At 54.2% G+C, this 14779-nt stretch overlaps 1 protein-coding gene across 1 annotated transcript in view; it reads right to left on the bottom strand.

The window, feature by feature from the left end:
• The window catches only part of LRRC10B (leucine rich repeat containing 10B), a 2677-nt gene extending 2055 nt beyond the window's left edge, over positions 1 to 622 (bottom strand). Inside the window, exon 1 of the mRNA XM_077748826.1 lies at positions 458 to 622. Coding sequence (XP_077604952.1) covers positions 458 to 622 — 165 coding nt within the window. The remainder of the gene's footprint in view (positions 1 to 457) is intronic.
• Between the last annotated feature and the right edge of the window lie 14157 nt (positions 623 to 14779).

The raw sequence follows: 14779 nt of genomic DNA, 5'->3' as shown, positions 1-14779 counted from the left end.
CGGGGCCAAGGTGCCACCTAAGTGGGGTCCGGGTGCCCGGGCCCGCCCCTCGCCGGCTCAGGCGACCCGTCCGGAAGCTCGCGCGCACCCAGGGAACCCAAAGTCCGCGCCGCGAAAGCCTGGCACCGTGCCAACACAGACTCGACGTCCGACGCTGTCTACACCTCTGGCCCCGAGAGCCTTCTGGCGTGCGCGGTGGTGTGGAAGCCGGAGCAGCAAGTAGGAAAGAACCGCGGACCTTGTAGACCCGGCGCGCGACCAGAACTCTGGCCAAGTGGCTCTCGGGGAGGGACTGAGGGGCGCGGGCAGGGCCGGCTTGCTCCCATTCTCGTCGCTGGGGTCACGTTAGGATAGTAACTCGGAACAGTGTTACTCTCTGGCCCTTTTCGCGGTGGGTCGCGTCTGAGGATTTGTGGGGACTTGGCTCCGCCCCCAGTCCCCGCCCTCATTGCCCAACAGGTTCCCTGTGAGTGTACTCGCACTCCAGCCCCCTGCCGCACCCCTCCCCTGCGGCTGTGTGCGAGGTCTGTGCGTGGCTGCGGTGGGCAGAGGACTGGGACGCGTGAGCTCCTTTGAGCGCCACCAAGGATGACCGCTCTGATTCTGTAACTCTCTTGCGCATGCTCCCACCAACGGCGGCCTGCCTCTGCCTTCTCCCCTCGGGTTCAGATCTTGGCAGAAACACCCGCTCCCATTTCCTGCGAGCTGCCATGTGCCCTGCGCTGTACTGAGGGCGTTGTAGTGAATCTTTGCAACACGTCTGACGTGCTAGGTACCCTCAATACCCCAGTTGTAAAGGTGGAGAAACCGAGGCTCTGAGGGTTTGATCTGAGCTGGGGGACTTGCCCAAGGTCACCCCGCTGGTGAGTGGCTGGGATCTGTGCTCTTAATCACGCAGCACATCAATAAAGAGAAACAATGGTGGGGCGCCTGGGTGCCTCGTCTGTTGAGTGTCCGACCTCAGCTCAGGTCGTGATCTCACGGTTTTAGGAGTTCGATTCCCACCTTGGGCTCTGTGCTGACAGCCCAGAGCCTGGAGCCTGCAATCCCATTCATGCGTCTCCCTATCTGCCCCTTCCCTGCTCGTGCTCTGTCTCTGTCTCAAAAATAAACAAACATTTAAAAAATTAAAAGCAAAAAATTAGAAACAATGATGATCCCATTCATTGCCCAACTGTGGCAATGAATTTTCTCACAAGGGAGAGAAAACTACACGCCAAAACTACAAGGAAAGCATCATTAATGCCATAAGGAAGATGAGGAAAGTGGCCCTAAGGGGATTAGGGAACTTGCTTAAGGTCACACCGTGAGTAGAAGTTACAGCCAGGCAGCGGAGTCCGCAAGTTCAGTGCCTCCTCTATTTCTGCCTTCCCTTGACCCTGGCTTGTGTGACCATGTAAGTGACTGTGTACAGGCAGCAACCTATCCTTCAACCCACCCCCATTCCCAGAGAACAGTGGCCAGTGCAAGGTGTGGATAAAAACCACTAAGCTGTAATGTAAGCTTCCCCGGGAGTGGGGGGGGGGGCAGATAAGTATGTCTCCTTCCCTGCAGGGACAGGTGTTTGGCACATCGTAAGTATTCAATGAACATTTTTAACTTTTTAAAAATGTTTATTCATTTATTTTTTTAATAAATTTTTTAAAATTTATTTTATTTCTAGGAGAGAGAGAGAGACAGCGTGAGCAGGGGAGGGTCAGAGAGAGAGGGAGTCACAGACTGAAACAGGCTCCAGGCTCCGAGCTGGCAGTCAGCACAGAGCCCGACGCGGGGCTCGAACCCACGAACCGCGAGATCATGACCTAAGCGAAAGTCGGACGCTTAACCGACTAAGCCACCCAGGCGCCCCTATTCATTTATTTTTGAGAGAAAGAGAACGAGCCGGGGAGGGAGACAGAGAATCCCAAATAGGTTCCATGCTGTCAGCACAGAGCCCAACACAGGGCTTGAACTCATGAACCGTGAGATCATGACCTGAGCGGAAATCAAGAATTGGATGCTTAACCGACTGAGCCACCCAGATGCCCCACATTTTTAACAGTTTTTAAGTGGAGAGAAAATTTACATGGAGTGAAATGCATCGATGGCGAGTGTATGGTTTGATGAGTTTTGACAAATGTAAACACCCGTGTAATATTTCCATCACTCAGAGTTCCCCTGTGCCTCTCTGTCAATCCCCACCTCCCACAGGCAACCACGAGTCTGACCTTTATCATCATGGATCAGTTTTGCCTGGTCTTGAATTTTATATAAGTGAGATTATTCAGTGCCAAATTTCTTTTTTTTAATGTTTTATTTATTTCTAGGAGAGAGAGAGAGAGAGAGAGAGAGAGAGAGAGAGAGACAGCGTGAGCAGGGGAGGGTCAGAGAGAGAGGGAGTCACAGACTGAAACAGGCTCCAGGTTCTGAGCTGCCAGTCAGCACAGAGCCCGACGCGGGGCTCGAACCCACGAACCGTGAGATCATGACCTAAGCGAAAGTCGGATGCTTAACCGACTAAGCCACCCAGGCGCCCCTCAGTGCCAAATTTCTTTCTTTCTTTCTTTCCTCCTTCCTTCCTTCCTTCCTTCCTTCCTTCCTTCCTTCCTTCCTTCCTTCCTTCCTTTCCTTCCTGACTTCTTTTGCTCGATACACAATATATATTGGTTGGATAAAGGAAGGAAAAGGCATGGGGTGAACAGGTGATGGGAAAGAGAGTTAGGTGTTGCTCTGAGCCAGGAGCCAGCCACGGACCCCTATCCTGGGAGGGACATTAGCAAAATGAAGGCAGGACTTAAGCCAAGGTAGGGGATTCAGGCAGAGACTAACTGGAGCCCAGACACCACACCTGGAGCGTGGAGGGTTCTGAGCTCCTTCTAGACCTCCCCTAAGCCTCAGTCCATCTCTCTCTCTCTCTCTCTCTCCTCATTTGGGAGAACTCTGTGGAAGAGGTAACACCTCAGAGGCTTAGAAAGCTGAGGAAATGCCAGCCAGGCTGCAGGGGAAGACCCTGGGCACCTCCCCCCTCCACCCCCCCCCCCAAGCAGTTTCCCCAAGGGAACATTCGCTGTGGAGGAGGCAACCCAGTCAGCCCCCGCCCCTCACCACATGCTCAGAGCTGGCACTCCAGCACCAGGCAGCCTCGTGGGCTCTGCTGGCATGGACAGCAGCCATGGGAGCCCCTGCAGCCCAGCCCCAGCCTGGCAGAGCTTTCTGGGTTCAAGGGCACAGGGGACCCGCCCGCTTTTTTCTCGGAGGCTTTTTCTTGCTCCGAGTAGATCATGTACCTTCACCTCCCACCAGGCCCTTCTCAGTGGGTAAAGGTAAAATGTGCTGGCGTTCCGGGCCCACGCAGGCTGGCATCGGGGCAATCATGTTGATGAATCACGCTGGCGCCGCGGGCGCCCAGCCCTTATGGAGCGTCACTAATGAATTAGCTTCACCCCCAGCACGGGGCCTCTCAGCCTGTCCCTGCTCCCCAGGAAGGCAGGAAACTGAGACCTGGGAAGGGGGAGCAGCGAGGGCGGGATAGAGGGCTCTGCCCCCCCCCACACGCACCGGACACAGACTCAAGTGCGGGTCCCTTGGTCCCCCAGATAAAGCTTCTCTATGCCTAATCCCAAACTCTAGCTGCCTTCCCCACCTCCAAATCCATGGGGTTTTTTAAATAAATTTTTGAAATACAGAAAAAGTACAAAGCTCTCTGTGATAAACACCCCTGTGCCCTGCATCCAGCATTGACAATTGTTCACATTTTGTCACACTTGCTATCCGTCTATTTTCTTGTATATAAAAAGAAGAAAGCGGCACGTGTAATAAGGAAGTTTCCCTGCCGTGTTCCCACCCACAGGCAGCCTTTCCCCACCAGGCTGACCCTGCCAAGGCCCCCTCTTTGGGGCCAGGACCCCGGTGGCTGCTGAGACTAGAATAAGATCATGGAATGTCAGCATCGTGGGTTCTTAGAAAGTAAGGATTTGAGCCTAGTAGATCCGACCATGAAACACCTGCGTAGGGCCGGTACTTAGTTCTGTTAAATGTCTGCCAGGAGTTAGTGACCCTCACCCTGGAAAAATGCATGGAGGCGGGAACTCGCCACTGATATGCACAATTGGCTCATGGTCTCCTGGGTCCAATTCTTTCTTTTGGAGAAAAAGGAAATTGACACTGTCCTTCATGCCAGGCTCACTCCCCCAATCTGCACCCCTCCTGAACTTGAGTCCTTGCTTCCACTCCGGTATTCATTCAACAAACATCATGAAGCCCCTATTTATATGCCTAGGCACTGAGGATTGCTGTGAATGTGAACGTTATAGACCAAAAAACTCTGTCTTTGGGGGCGCCTGGGGGGCTCAGTCAGTTAAAGCGTCTAACTTCAACTCAGGTCATGATCTCAGTTTGTGAGTTCGAGCCCTGCATCGACAGCAAGAGCCTGCTTCAGATCCTATCTCCCTCCCCTACTTACTCACTGTCTCTGAAAGATAAACATTTTTTTAATTAAAAAAAAAAAACCCTGACTTTGTAGAACTGTGTCTCTGTAAGTGGAGATCATCAACAAAACACATTCACAGTGTGTCAGGCAATGGTCAGGCTATGGAAGAAATAAAGCAAGGAAGAGACAGAGAGAGGACTGAGGGCCCCATTCAAAACAGAGTGGCTGGGGGCGCCTGGGTGGCTCAGTCGGTTAAGCATCTGACTTCAGCTCAGGTCACGATCTCACGGCTCGTGGGTTCGAGCCCCACGTCGGGCTCTGTGCTGACAACTCAGAGCCTGGAGCCTGCTTCGGATTCTGTGTCTCCCTCACTCTCTGCCCCTCTCCCACTCACACTCTGTCTCTGTCTCTCTCAAAAATTAATAAACATTTTAAAACCAAAAACAAAAACAGAGTGGCCAGGGAGACCTCGTTGACCAGATGGTCTTGGAGAAAAGATGGGAAGGAGAGGAAGCAAATCAGGCAGACAGATGTCAAGGGGAAATGGATCCTGGGCAGAGGGCATGGCACTCCTGGGGCAGGAGTGGGTTGGGCATTCTGGAGCAGCATGGAGCCCGGGGAGCAAGGGGGAGCATGGTTACAGGTACATCCAGAGAGACAGCTAGTGAGGAGGGGGCGGACCTCACTGGGCCCGTGGCCTTGGTGAAGGCTCTGACTTTGGATGAGAGGTCGCTGGGAGACTTCTCTGAGCAGAGAAGTGGCAAACAATCTGATGCACATTTTCACAGGATCCTTTTGGCTGCAGCTGCAAGGAAGGTGGTGTGTGTGTGTGTGAGAGAGAGACAGAGAAGGGCGGGTGGGGGAGGAGTTTGTGCAGCTGGGGAGCCTCTCACCTGGGTTCTCTTCCACAAGAGAATGATGGTTAGCACTTACTGAGCACCTGTAGGTTATCTCATTGATCAGGCACCCCTTCTTTGACTGATGAGGAATGCATTCAGCGAAGTAGCTTGATCAAGGTTACGCAGCCAGGAAGGGGCAAAGCCAGTCCATCCTATTGCAAAGTCTGGGCTTCTCCTACTGTGTCTCATGGTCTCTCTCGGTTGGGGGAAATTAAGGAAACCACCCAGCGTGGCCCAAATGATTGCTCCCAACCTCAAAATAGCAAAAAGGTTTCAGGGCATCTGAGTGGCTCAGTCAGTTAAGTGTCTGACTTCGGCTCAGGTCATGATCTCACAGTTCGTGGGTTCAAGCCCTGCGTCAGGCTCTGTGCTAACAGCTCAGAGCCTGGAGCCTGTTTCGTATTCTGTGTCTCTCTCTCTCTGACCCTCCCCTGCTCACGCTCTCTCTCTCTCTCTCTCTCTCAGAAATAAGTAAAACATGGTGCCTGGGTGGCTCAGTCGTTTAAGCATCCGACTTCAGCTCAGGTCATGATCTCACGGTTTGTGGGTTCAAGCCCCGTGTCGGGCTCTGTGCTGACAGCTAGCTCAGAGCCTGGAGCCTGCTTCCAATTCTGTATCTCCTTCTCTTTCTGACCCTCTCCTCTCACACTGCCTCTCTCTCTTTCTCTCAGAAATAAATAAAACATTTAAAAAATTAGAAAGAAAGAAAGAAAGAAAGAAAGAAAGAAAGAAAGAAAGAAAGAAAGAGAACACTTAAAAAATTTTAAAAAGGTTTCCAGGACTTCCACACTTGGAGATTTTGATCCGTGGCCCCGGGGTTCCATGTGTTTGTCCCGCTGGGGCATCCTAGAAGCCACAAGACAAGCCTATGTACGTTAAACAGGTTCAAGAGGCAGAGCAAAGAAGTCCTCAAGGATGCACCCTGGGGATGGATCTGGGCTCAGGATTTGCCTATTAGCAAATTCCAGGTAGTCTCTGACCCATTATTAACCCAGAGCCCTTGACTAAGTAGACAAATGCATGAGGCTAGCTCAGCCACTGCCAACCTGCTCCCTAGACCTTCTAGAAACCAGAGACTAGACATGCTCTGAGGATCACATTCCCTTGGAACCTGAGCTCTGAGAGTGAAATGCCTGGTCTGTTGAAATGTGAGAGTTCTCTCCTTTCCCTTCCAGGGACACCAGAGCTGGGGCAAAAGAGGCCAAGAGAGTGAGGGCCACACCTTCATGCCATGGACGGGAACCTGACCATCCTAATGGGTTCTCGGCACCATAGCTTCTTCTCCAGGGAGAGGCACAGTGGTCATGGCTGGCAGCTGCTCTTATACGAATACATTCCTATGGGAAGCCTGGCTGGCTCAGTTGGTTAAACATCCAACTTCGGCTCAAGTCATGATCTCACAGTTCATGGGTTCGAGTCCCGCATCAGGCTCTGTGTTGACAGTACGAAGCCTGCTTGGGATTCTCTCTCTCCCTCTCTCTCTCTCTGTCTCTCCACCCCCCTCAACCAATCAATCAATAAACATTTTTAAAATGCATTCCTAGATCTATGGTCAAGTGCAAGCTGGGTTTTCTACTCAAAGACTGTAGATGCCGGTCTTTACCATGACCACCAAATTCTTGCCTCGCCTGGCCTCCTTCCCGGTGCAGAGGCTGCTGACCCAGTCACAACTTCTGTGTCCCTCCTCTTCTTCCTGAGCACTCAGCCCAGCAACTTCTCCCTGGATTGAGCGCTGGGCCAGTGAACGTGGGCAGAAGTAATACACACCACAGGCATACACAGTCCTCACCTCTTTGGTTTTCTGCAGTATTAAAGGTAGAAAGCCCTGGATCCCCAGCTCACCACTTAAAGATGAGTGTCCTGACCCATGTTAAACTGTGAGGCAAATGAGAAACACATTTTTTAGGTTTATTTACTTATTTTGAGAGAGAGAGAGAGAGAGAGAGACTGCGCGTATACACGAGTAGGGGTGGGGCAGAGAGAGAGGGAGAAAGAGAATCCCAAGCAGGCTCGGCACTGTAAGCACAGAGCCCATCACGGGGCTCAACCCCACAAACCATGAGATCATGACCTGAGCCAAAATCAAGAGTTGGACGCTTAACCAACTGAGCCGCCCAGGCACCCCTGAGAAATACATTTTTAATATGTTTAGCCATTCGGACTTAGGGGATGTTTGTTACAGAATCAGCCTGGACTGACTCGCAAGTTTCCTCTCCGTTTCTCAAACCCGTCAGCTTCTTTCTACCCCAGGACCTCTACACATGCTGATTTCTCTTCTTCCTTCACTACTTGGTGTTCACGTTCCTCATCTTTAAGGTTTCAGCTCAAATTTTCCTCTCTCAGAGAGTACTTCCAGGACCCTCCAGAGCATGTCAAGCCTCCATCCTAGGGATTCTTGGGCTCCTACATTCCTCCTTCAAAGTGCTTATCCCACTTGTAATTAAATAATTAACTGAGAACTACTTGATTGAAAAGGGTTTCCCCTGTTACAAGACATCAGCTCTGTAAGGATGGGGACCTTATCCATGGAGGTTTCACATGCCTGCTGCATTGTTGCCTGCACAACCAATATGTGTGAGAGCCTCTCTCCCTCCTGCTCCCTGGGCCCTTCTCTTCCAACCTGAGCCACTCACCACCTCTGAACCTCGATTCTAACATCTGGAGGAGGAGCCCAGGGTAGGGTGAGGTGAGCAAGGCCCAAAATTCAAGGCGGTGCCAAAAAAACACAGTAATCAACATAAATAATGGTTCGATGCAATGTTTTTTAATCCGAAATGAATGCAGGAAATCTATGATGAACAAAATATTACAATTTCAAATGAAGCTAGGATCTGTATCAGTTCTAGGATGAACCATATTGGAGCCTTCAGCAAAAGGAAGAATCCGTAGGTCTCATCCCATCTTAAAGTGTCGGTATTTTGTTCATTCTAAATATTTTGCATTCACTTTTATTTATTTTTTAATGTTTTATTTANGGGGTTGACACTTTTCTAAATTTTGTACATGGGAAAATGCCTCCCTCAACTCACCCTAAGTCCTGGCCTTGGAATGGGCTCACCCTCTCTTGAAGAATTATCATGAAGCATCAGTGAGTAATACAGGACCTGGGGCTGTCATTCTGAGATATTAACTAATGCTCCACCGAAGACAATTTTCACACACCCATTCCCATCTGTCAGATACAAAATTGGCTTCCTCTATTCCCGCTCTCCAAGGGAAACTCAGAACAGAGAACCAAATCCTTGGCTTTGAGTTGCAAAAGAGGCTTTGAAACCAGAGTTCAGATGATAGCCTTGCAAGAGCTGGGTTTCGAGCGAGAAATCTTTTTTATAGGTCCGAAAGCTTGGCTTTGAACTTGGAGAGCAGGGAGCTGATGCCGGAAGCCCTGGAGTGGGGAAGCGTGTGTCATCACAGAAGCAAAGATCCCACCCAAAAAGAGAGAGAGGCTCAACCGAATGTGGGAGAGAAGGGGCAGAGCTGCACCCTTACAGATGGGTGGGTACATCCTCTGCAAAGCAGCTCAGCCTCCACCTGCTCTGGGCTGAGGCAGAGGGTGGCATGAAAAACATCCCGGGGACATTGAGGGGGCACCAGGGCAGAGGGGATCTGCAATCTCCTTACCACGTGTGGCCTAAAAATGCATCAGGCTTCCCACAAGCCCCCTTGCCCATATGGAGAAGGTTCAGTAGAGTAAAAGTTGAGGTGAACCAGCCCCTCCCCTGAATCCTCTACACACCCCTGTGTCATGAGAGAGAGCATCTAGAAGTTTCTGCACCTCTGAGATGCACTTGGTGTGCTGACAGCAGCTGATGGACCCAGAGGGGCTGCATGTGTGGTCCCACCGGAAGGTTATTTGCAGAACCCTGACAACCGGAGCCCAGAAGGTCCCAGGAGCTTCCGGACAGGTGCAGGGAGGGCACGTGTGGATTGACCAAAACCCACAAAGATCATACATCTTGGGGGGAGTCCATCTAGATTGCTGCTTGCCCCCCAGGAGCAAGCTCCACACCCTGCTAAAGAGGACAGGAATGGGAAGAGGGGCAGATTGGATTTGAGTCCTGAGCAGACAGAGTTTCAATTCAAAGGGGATGAGGAAGTTGGATTGGAAGCCACCAATGGATGTCTTTGCCAAGTTCAGTTACAGACAGCCCACGATAAACACTTCTGAGCTCCTGACTACGTGTCTGTGAGGTCCACACCTGCCGTAAGGGCGGCGCCATGTACAGTGGACCCCTGGGCCAGGGGCCCCATTTGCATCAGCAACCTGGCCGGTTGGTATACTATTAGGGAAACTGAGGAAGGGTGTATGTCGGTTCGCCATGTCTCCCAGAGTGTCCTTCAAGGCTAGCAGCGTCCCTGCCCAGTGTCTAAGGCACTGCACAAATGCTCGCGTCCTTCCTGTTGGTAACCCGGATGTGAAGGGTATTTGAAGTCCTCGGAGCCCTCAGCATTCTTTGTGGACAATCCCAACTGCCTCAGAAAACACAACCCATTTCCCACTGTGGAAGGTAAAAATGCTGGGAACTCACTTTCCCAGCTTCCTCGGCAAGCTGGGTGCAGGCATGGGACCCCAGAACCACCCAGCAGAAAAGCACCCCCCCCCTTGATTTGGAATTGGAAATTTGAGATTCGGAGCAGAATCCCTCCCGAGGCTCGGGCTGGGTGCGGGTATCAGCAGCAAGAGCCCTGTCCAGTGCCCAGCAACGGGGAAGCATGCTGTCGCCAGGCGCCCAGGCTCATGGGGCGATTTTGACCCTCATTCTTGGCTGGGTAGCGTCCAAGCGTTCTCGAGTCTGCCTGAAGATTCTCTGAGCTCAGAAATCCTTGGAATAAATTCCTCTTCTGTTTACATTAGCTCAAGTAGGTTTCTCTCGGTTGCAGCGCGGGCACTGAGGGGACCCCATGGTCACAGTGGAGGGCACACTGTCCCCCACTCCAGGGTCCTCACTGTGGTACCCAGGAGCGCCCACGCTGCCAGATGCCTTGGCTATGCGTGAGAATCCATTTGCCCATGTTCTTCGAAGCCGCCTGTCCCTGGTGCCAGAGACCCACCCCCCTCCCTCTCCAGGTGAACCTGTCCCTGCTGCAAGGCTCATACCAGAGGGACCACACCTGTCGTTGGGGCCACAGCAAGCATGCTGGGGCCCAGAGTCCCATGAAGTCTTGCCTGAACACAGCTCCTTCAGCATCTCACCCAGTGTCTCTCTGAGGAGAGGTGGGCTAAGCTGATCCCCTTCTGACCTATCCCTTTCCCCGGGGACCCCTGAGGACATATGCACGCTAACACACACTCATACTCACACACCCCCTCGTCGGCAAAAGAAAACAAAGCCCCACGTTTTCCTGGCTGCGAAAGAGATGCCTGGCTCTCCTAGGCAGCTGCCAGGCCCCCACTTGTGCCCACTCGAGAGCCCGATGTCAGGATATAGTGAGGAAGGCTTTGTGTTCAGAGTGCAGAGACCTGAGTGTGCGGCTCAATAAACTGCGTGGCTTCCGAGGTTGCTTTCTCTCTCTGGCCCCGATTAACTGTTATTACAAAGGTCCTTCCAGGATTGACATCTCAGGATTCTAAGAACGGTCTCGCCAGAGCCCTGTCTGTAGCAGCATCGTGAGAAGCAGGGAGTATCCGAAGGCTTGGAAGAGGTGGCAGGCTCTCCTCTGACCTTGAACAGAGACCCTAGCTGGCGGGGGGNGCGGGCGGGGGGGAGGGTGTTCCTGGGTCCCGCTCCTCCTCTGCCCTTGCCAATCTGACTATAGGGAAAATTTCCTGGAGAAGGGGTGGCCCTCCAGATGGCCAGAGAGGAAAGTGGGGATCGGATTCTGAGTTTCAGGCCTCCATCTGTCTGGGTTGAGCAAATCCATGGTCCTCCCCACGCAGGCTTCCGCTACCCCCGCCCCCCCTCGGGGGGGCCTCCAGTTCCCACGGACAGATGCCTTTGCCCGGCTGGCCAGCTGTCAAGCCTGTGAGCTGGTGGGTCTGCATGTCACCACGTGACCTGGGCCAGATGGTACCTGTCAACATCAGCCGCCATGGTGCCGTGAGGGGCAGCGGCCTCACACGCATCTGCGTGTGTCAGAAGTGGGGCCCGATGGCGTGGCACCCAGCGTTTCTCCCAATCCCATCGGCCCTCGGGGCTCCACACCCCCACACCACGGCTGTCAGTGCAGCACCCACCTGCGTCGCCAAGCCTCCCCCCGAGGGACGCCCCTCGGTGTTCTTGCTGAGAAGATGAAGGCCCACGGAATATTCCCAACACCCAGCAGGCTGTGGGGGCTTAATACAGTTAATCATCTGTACACCGTACACCTCAGAACGGCTTCTAGAATATCTGCGGGGAGGGGAAGGAAGCTTCTGGTAGCTGCTACAATCGGCACCCACTAGGAGTGACTCACCTCAACGCCCAAAGCCTGGTTTCCAGGTGAGGGGAGAGGCAAGCTGTTTCCAGGAGAGGCTGGTAGGAGCTGGCCTTGGGGACACAACAGGGGCAGCCTGGGCCCCTGAGAGGGTCTGTCCGGGGGGGGGGGGGCCTGTCCGGGGCCGAGAAGGACGAGACAAGGGCCAGGCCCTGTGACTATCCCAAGTCCCCACTCCCACGCGGGCCTGTGTCTCCTCTGCTCCAACATCAAGCCAGCTACCATTCAGCCACCAGGCCCTTGACACCCGTCATCTTGTTTAGCCTACAGCGTGGGTAATGCTATTAACTGCAGCTTAGAGCGGTCAAGTGGCCTCCCCGGCGGGGAGCAGGAGGCAGCCCTGGCTGCGGAGAGCTGGGAACGAACCCAGCCAGTCTGACTCCAGAGCTCAGGGCAGGACCGCTACACTCTGCTGCCTGCCTAGACCCAGGGAGAAGAGAGGGCGCTGGGCTGATGCTGGCTGGGGTCAGACCAGAGACTCATGTCTCAGAGGGACAAGGGGATGGGGCCTCCCCAAACGAAGCCACGTTATCCGCACAGCACAGAGTGGGTGTGAGGTGGCCAAGGCCATCACTTCAACGGGGTTTTAATAACCTGAGTGGCCCCGGGGGGGCAAGTATCTATCCCTCCTGCCCTGGGGACACAGAGAGGATTGCAATGACCCGATCCTGGTCTTGGGGCCTGGCGGCGGTGGGGGAGGGGGGGAGGGGGCCAGTTTGGAAGGTGAATCGCTCAGAACAGTACAAGGGAGTTTGGTTGGGGTTGGGCAGACGGTGGGCATGAGCAAGGGGACACATACAGAGAGAGGGGTGGCAGGGGGGGCTTAAAGCTCAGCGGTTCTGAGAGGTCACAGCTGTGGCATCCGGGCAAGTGGGGGGTGGGCATAGCAGGGTCACAGCAGGGTCTCAGGGAGCCTGGGTGACCGAAATCCTGGAGCTAGGGCAGATGACATCCAGAAGCTCAAATCTGGTGCTCCAATAGGCAGGCAATGTTCGTTTGTTCATTCATTCATTCGTTCATTCATTTATTCATTCATTCATTCTCTAATATTTCCTGATCACCTGCAAATGTGCCAGGCACTGTCTTGGGCTTTGGAGTCTCAGCTGCGAACAAGACAGATGGACTCTGTGCCTTTGTTGAGCCCCATAACTGATGAGGGCGACAGAGAAGGGTTCCCTAGCATGGTGGTCATGACCACTGAAACCTAGTCAGCCTGCCTTCTCCTTGGGGATGGGGCTGCCCACCTCACACCCTCACGTGTCCCCTCCCCGGGCCCCTGCCAAGCCTTGAGCTGGCCCCTGCACTCTGTCTTTGCCCGTGACCTTGCCTCCTTCAGTGCCCACAGCCAGCCATGCTGCCCATTTGATTCAAGGTCTGGCTCACACATCCTCCCCCACGGGGCCTGCTCTGAGAACCTCAGTGGGGTGGGCAGCGATCAGGCAGGNGGAAACAACCCCCACCCCCACCAGCCAGCTGCCAGTCTGGACCCCCCCCTCCAGCCCTTACCAGCAGGCCCCCACCCGCAGTCCTCACTGCTGTATGACCCTGCGGCAGATGGCCCCGTCTCTGTGTCTGTCTCGTCCTCTAGAAGATGGAGAAGTTCATGCCTTGTACCCGGCAGGAGCTCCAGAACCACCCAGGCCGGGCGTGGGGTCCTCTCGCACCCCCTTTCTGCGACAGCGCACGCTGGGTCACCCTGTCCTCACACAGCCTTGTGGGCTGAGATCCAGGATCAAAACAGAGAGGTCAGGATGGGCTGCCTGGAGAGAAGCCCCAGCAGGAGCTGAAGGGAGCAGAGCGTTGCTGCTGGGTCCCCTCCCAGGGGTGAGGTCCTTAGCTCCAGCTCTGGAAACATCGTGGGGTGGCCCCAGCTCACACGGCCTGGAAACTGGGTGTCGGACGGTGGGAGGGGGGACCATGGCAAGAGCGTGTAATAAGGCTCCAGTGTCCCTGACACCATATCCCCTATTGAGTCAGACAGAGGAGGAGTGAGCAGGAAACGTGAGCCGTAAAAGGACCCTGGTGGGGAAGAAGGAAATGGAGACGTGAAGCGGGGTATGTGTGTGTGTGTGTGTGTGTCTGGGTCTAAGCACGTGGATGTGTCTGTAGGTACATCTCCGTGTGTGTACATCTTCATGTACAAGCGTTCCAGGTGTTTATGTGAAGATCTGTGCATTTGTGGGTTTTTGTTTGTTTCCATTTGTGTCCTGCGTGTGCTTACAGGCATCTGTCTGTGGGTACTTATGTGTCTGTGTGTGTTAGTATGTGCGTGTCTCCACGGGCCTGTGTGTGTCTTTGGTCGTATTTGTGTGAGTGGCTGTGTGTGCGTGCGTGTGTGCGTGTGTGTGTGTGTGTGTGACTGTGGGCTGGAGGGGCTGGTTGATCCCTTTCCCTCTCCCCCACCTCACTGTGCCCGGGCCACAATGGAGACCCAGCCCAGTAGGCAAATCTCTGGTTTGGTCACTTGGCCCCAGTGCCGGAGGCCATGGACCAGCAGGTGCACCCAGAGCCTGGGTGGCTGTCGTTGGGTGTGTAGCCGAGAGACTCTGTGTCCCCTACTCCCCTCTTCCGGCGCTGGAGCCACCCACATCCCACATGGAGCCCCAGCCAGGCGGAGCCAGGACACCCCCCCACCCAGGGCCTGCTGGTGCACCCAGGCCTGGGGGGGGCCAGCAGTGCGGTTCCATAGACACCCACTGGAGGTGGGGGAGGGCAGATGCTAGACCAGGAGTCTGCGCAGGGGACATCCAAGCCTGGGGCTGCCGCTGCCTCTCTCCCCGTATGACCTCAAGCAACTCCTGCACTCCTCCTGGGTCCAGGTTCCCCTTTATATAAGGAGGAGGTGGTGCCGGCAGGGCCACAGCATACAGTTGTATAGTTGTGCACTGTGCAAGTGCACCTGGCGGGGGTGCCAGGCACTGAGAGGCAGCCCAGGTTCTGCCTCGCAGGCCTTGATGTTAGGCTAGAGCATCTGAAGGAAGGAAGCGTTTACTTCCCAAGAGAGGGTCCCTCTTTAGGGGCGGGGGTGGAGGCAGGGAGGGGGGCGGTGGGGCACCTG

Source organism: Crocuta crocuta, unplaced genomic scaffold (genome assembly GCF_008692635.1).
Source record: "Crocuta crocuta isolate KB4526 unplaced genomic scaffold, BGI_CrCroc_1.0 scaffold323, whole genome shotgun sequence".
In the NCBI taxonomy this organism is placed as follows: domain Eukaryota; kingdom Metazoa; phylum Chordata; class Mammalia; order Carnivora; family Hyaenidae; genus Crocuta; species Crocuta crocuta.
This window is presented reverse-complemented; position numbering and strand designations above follow the sequence as displayed.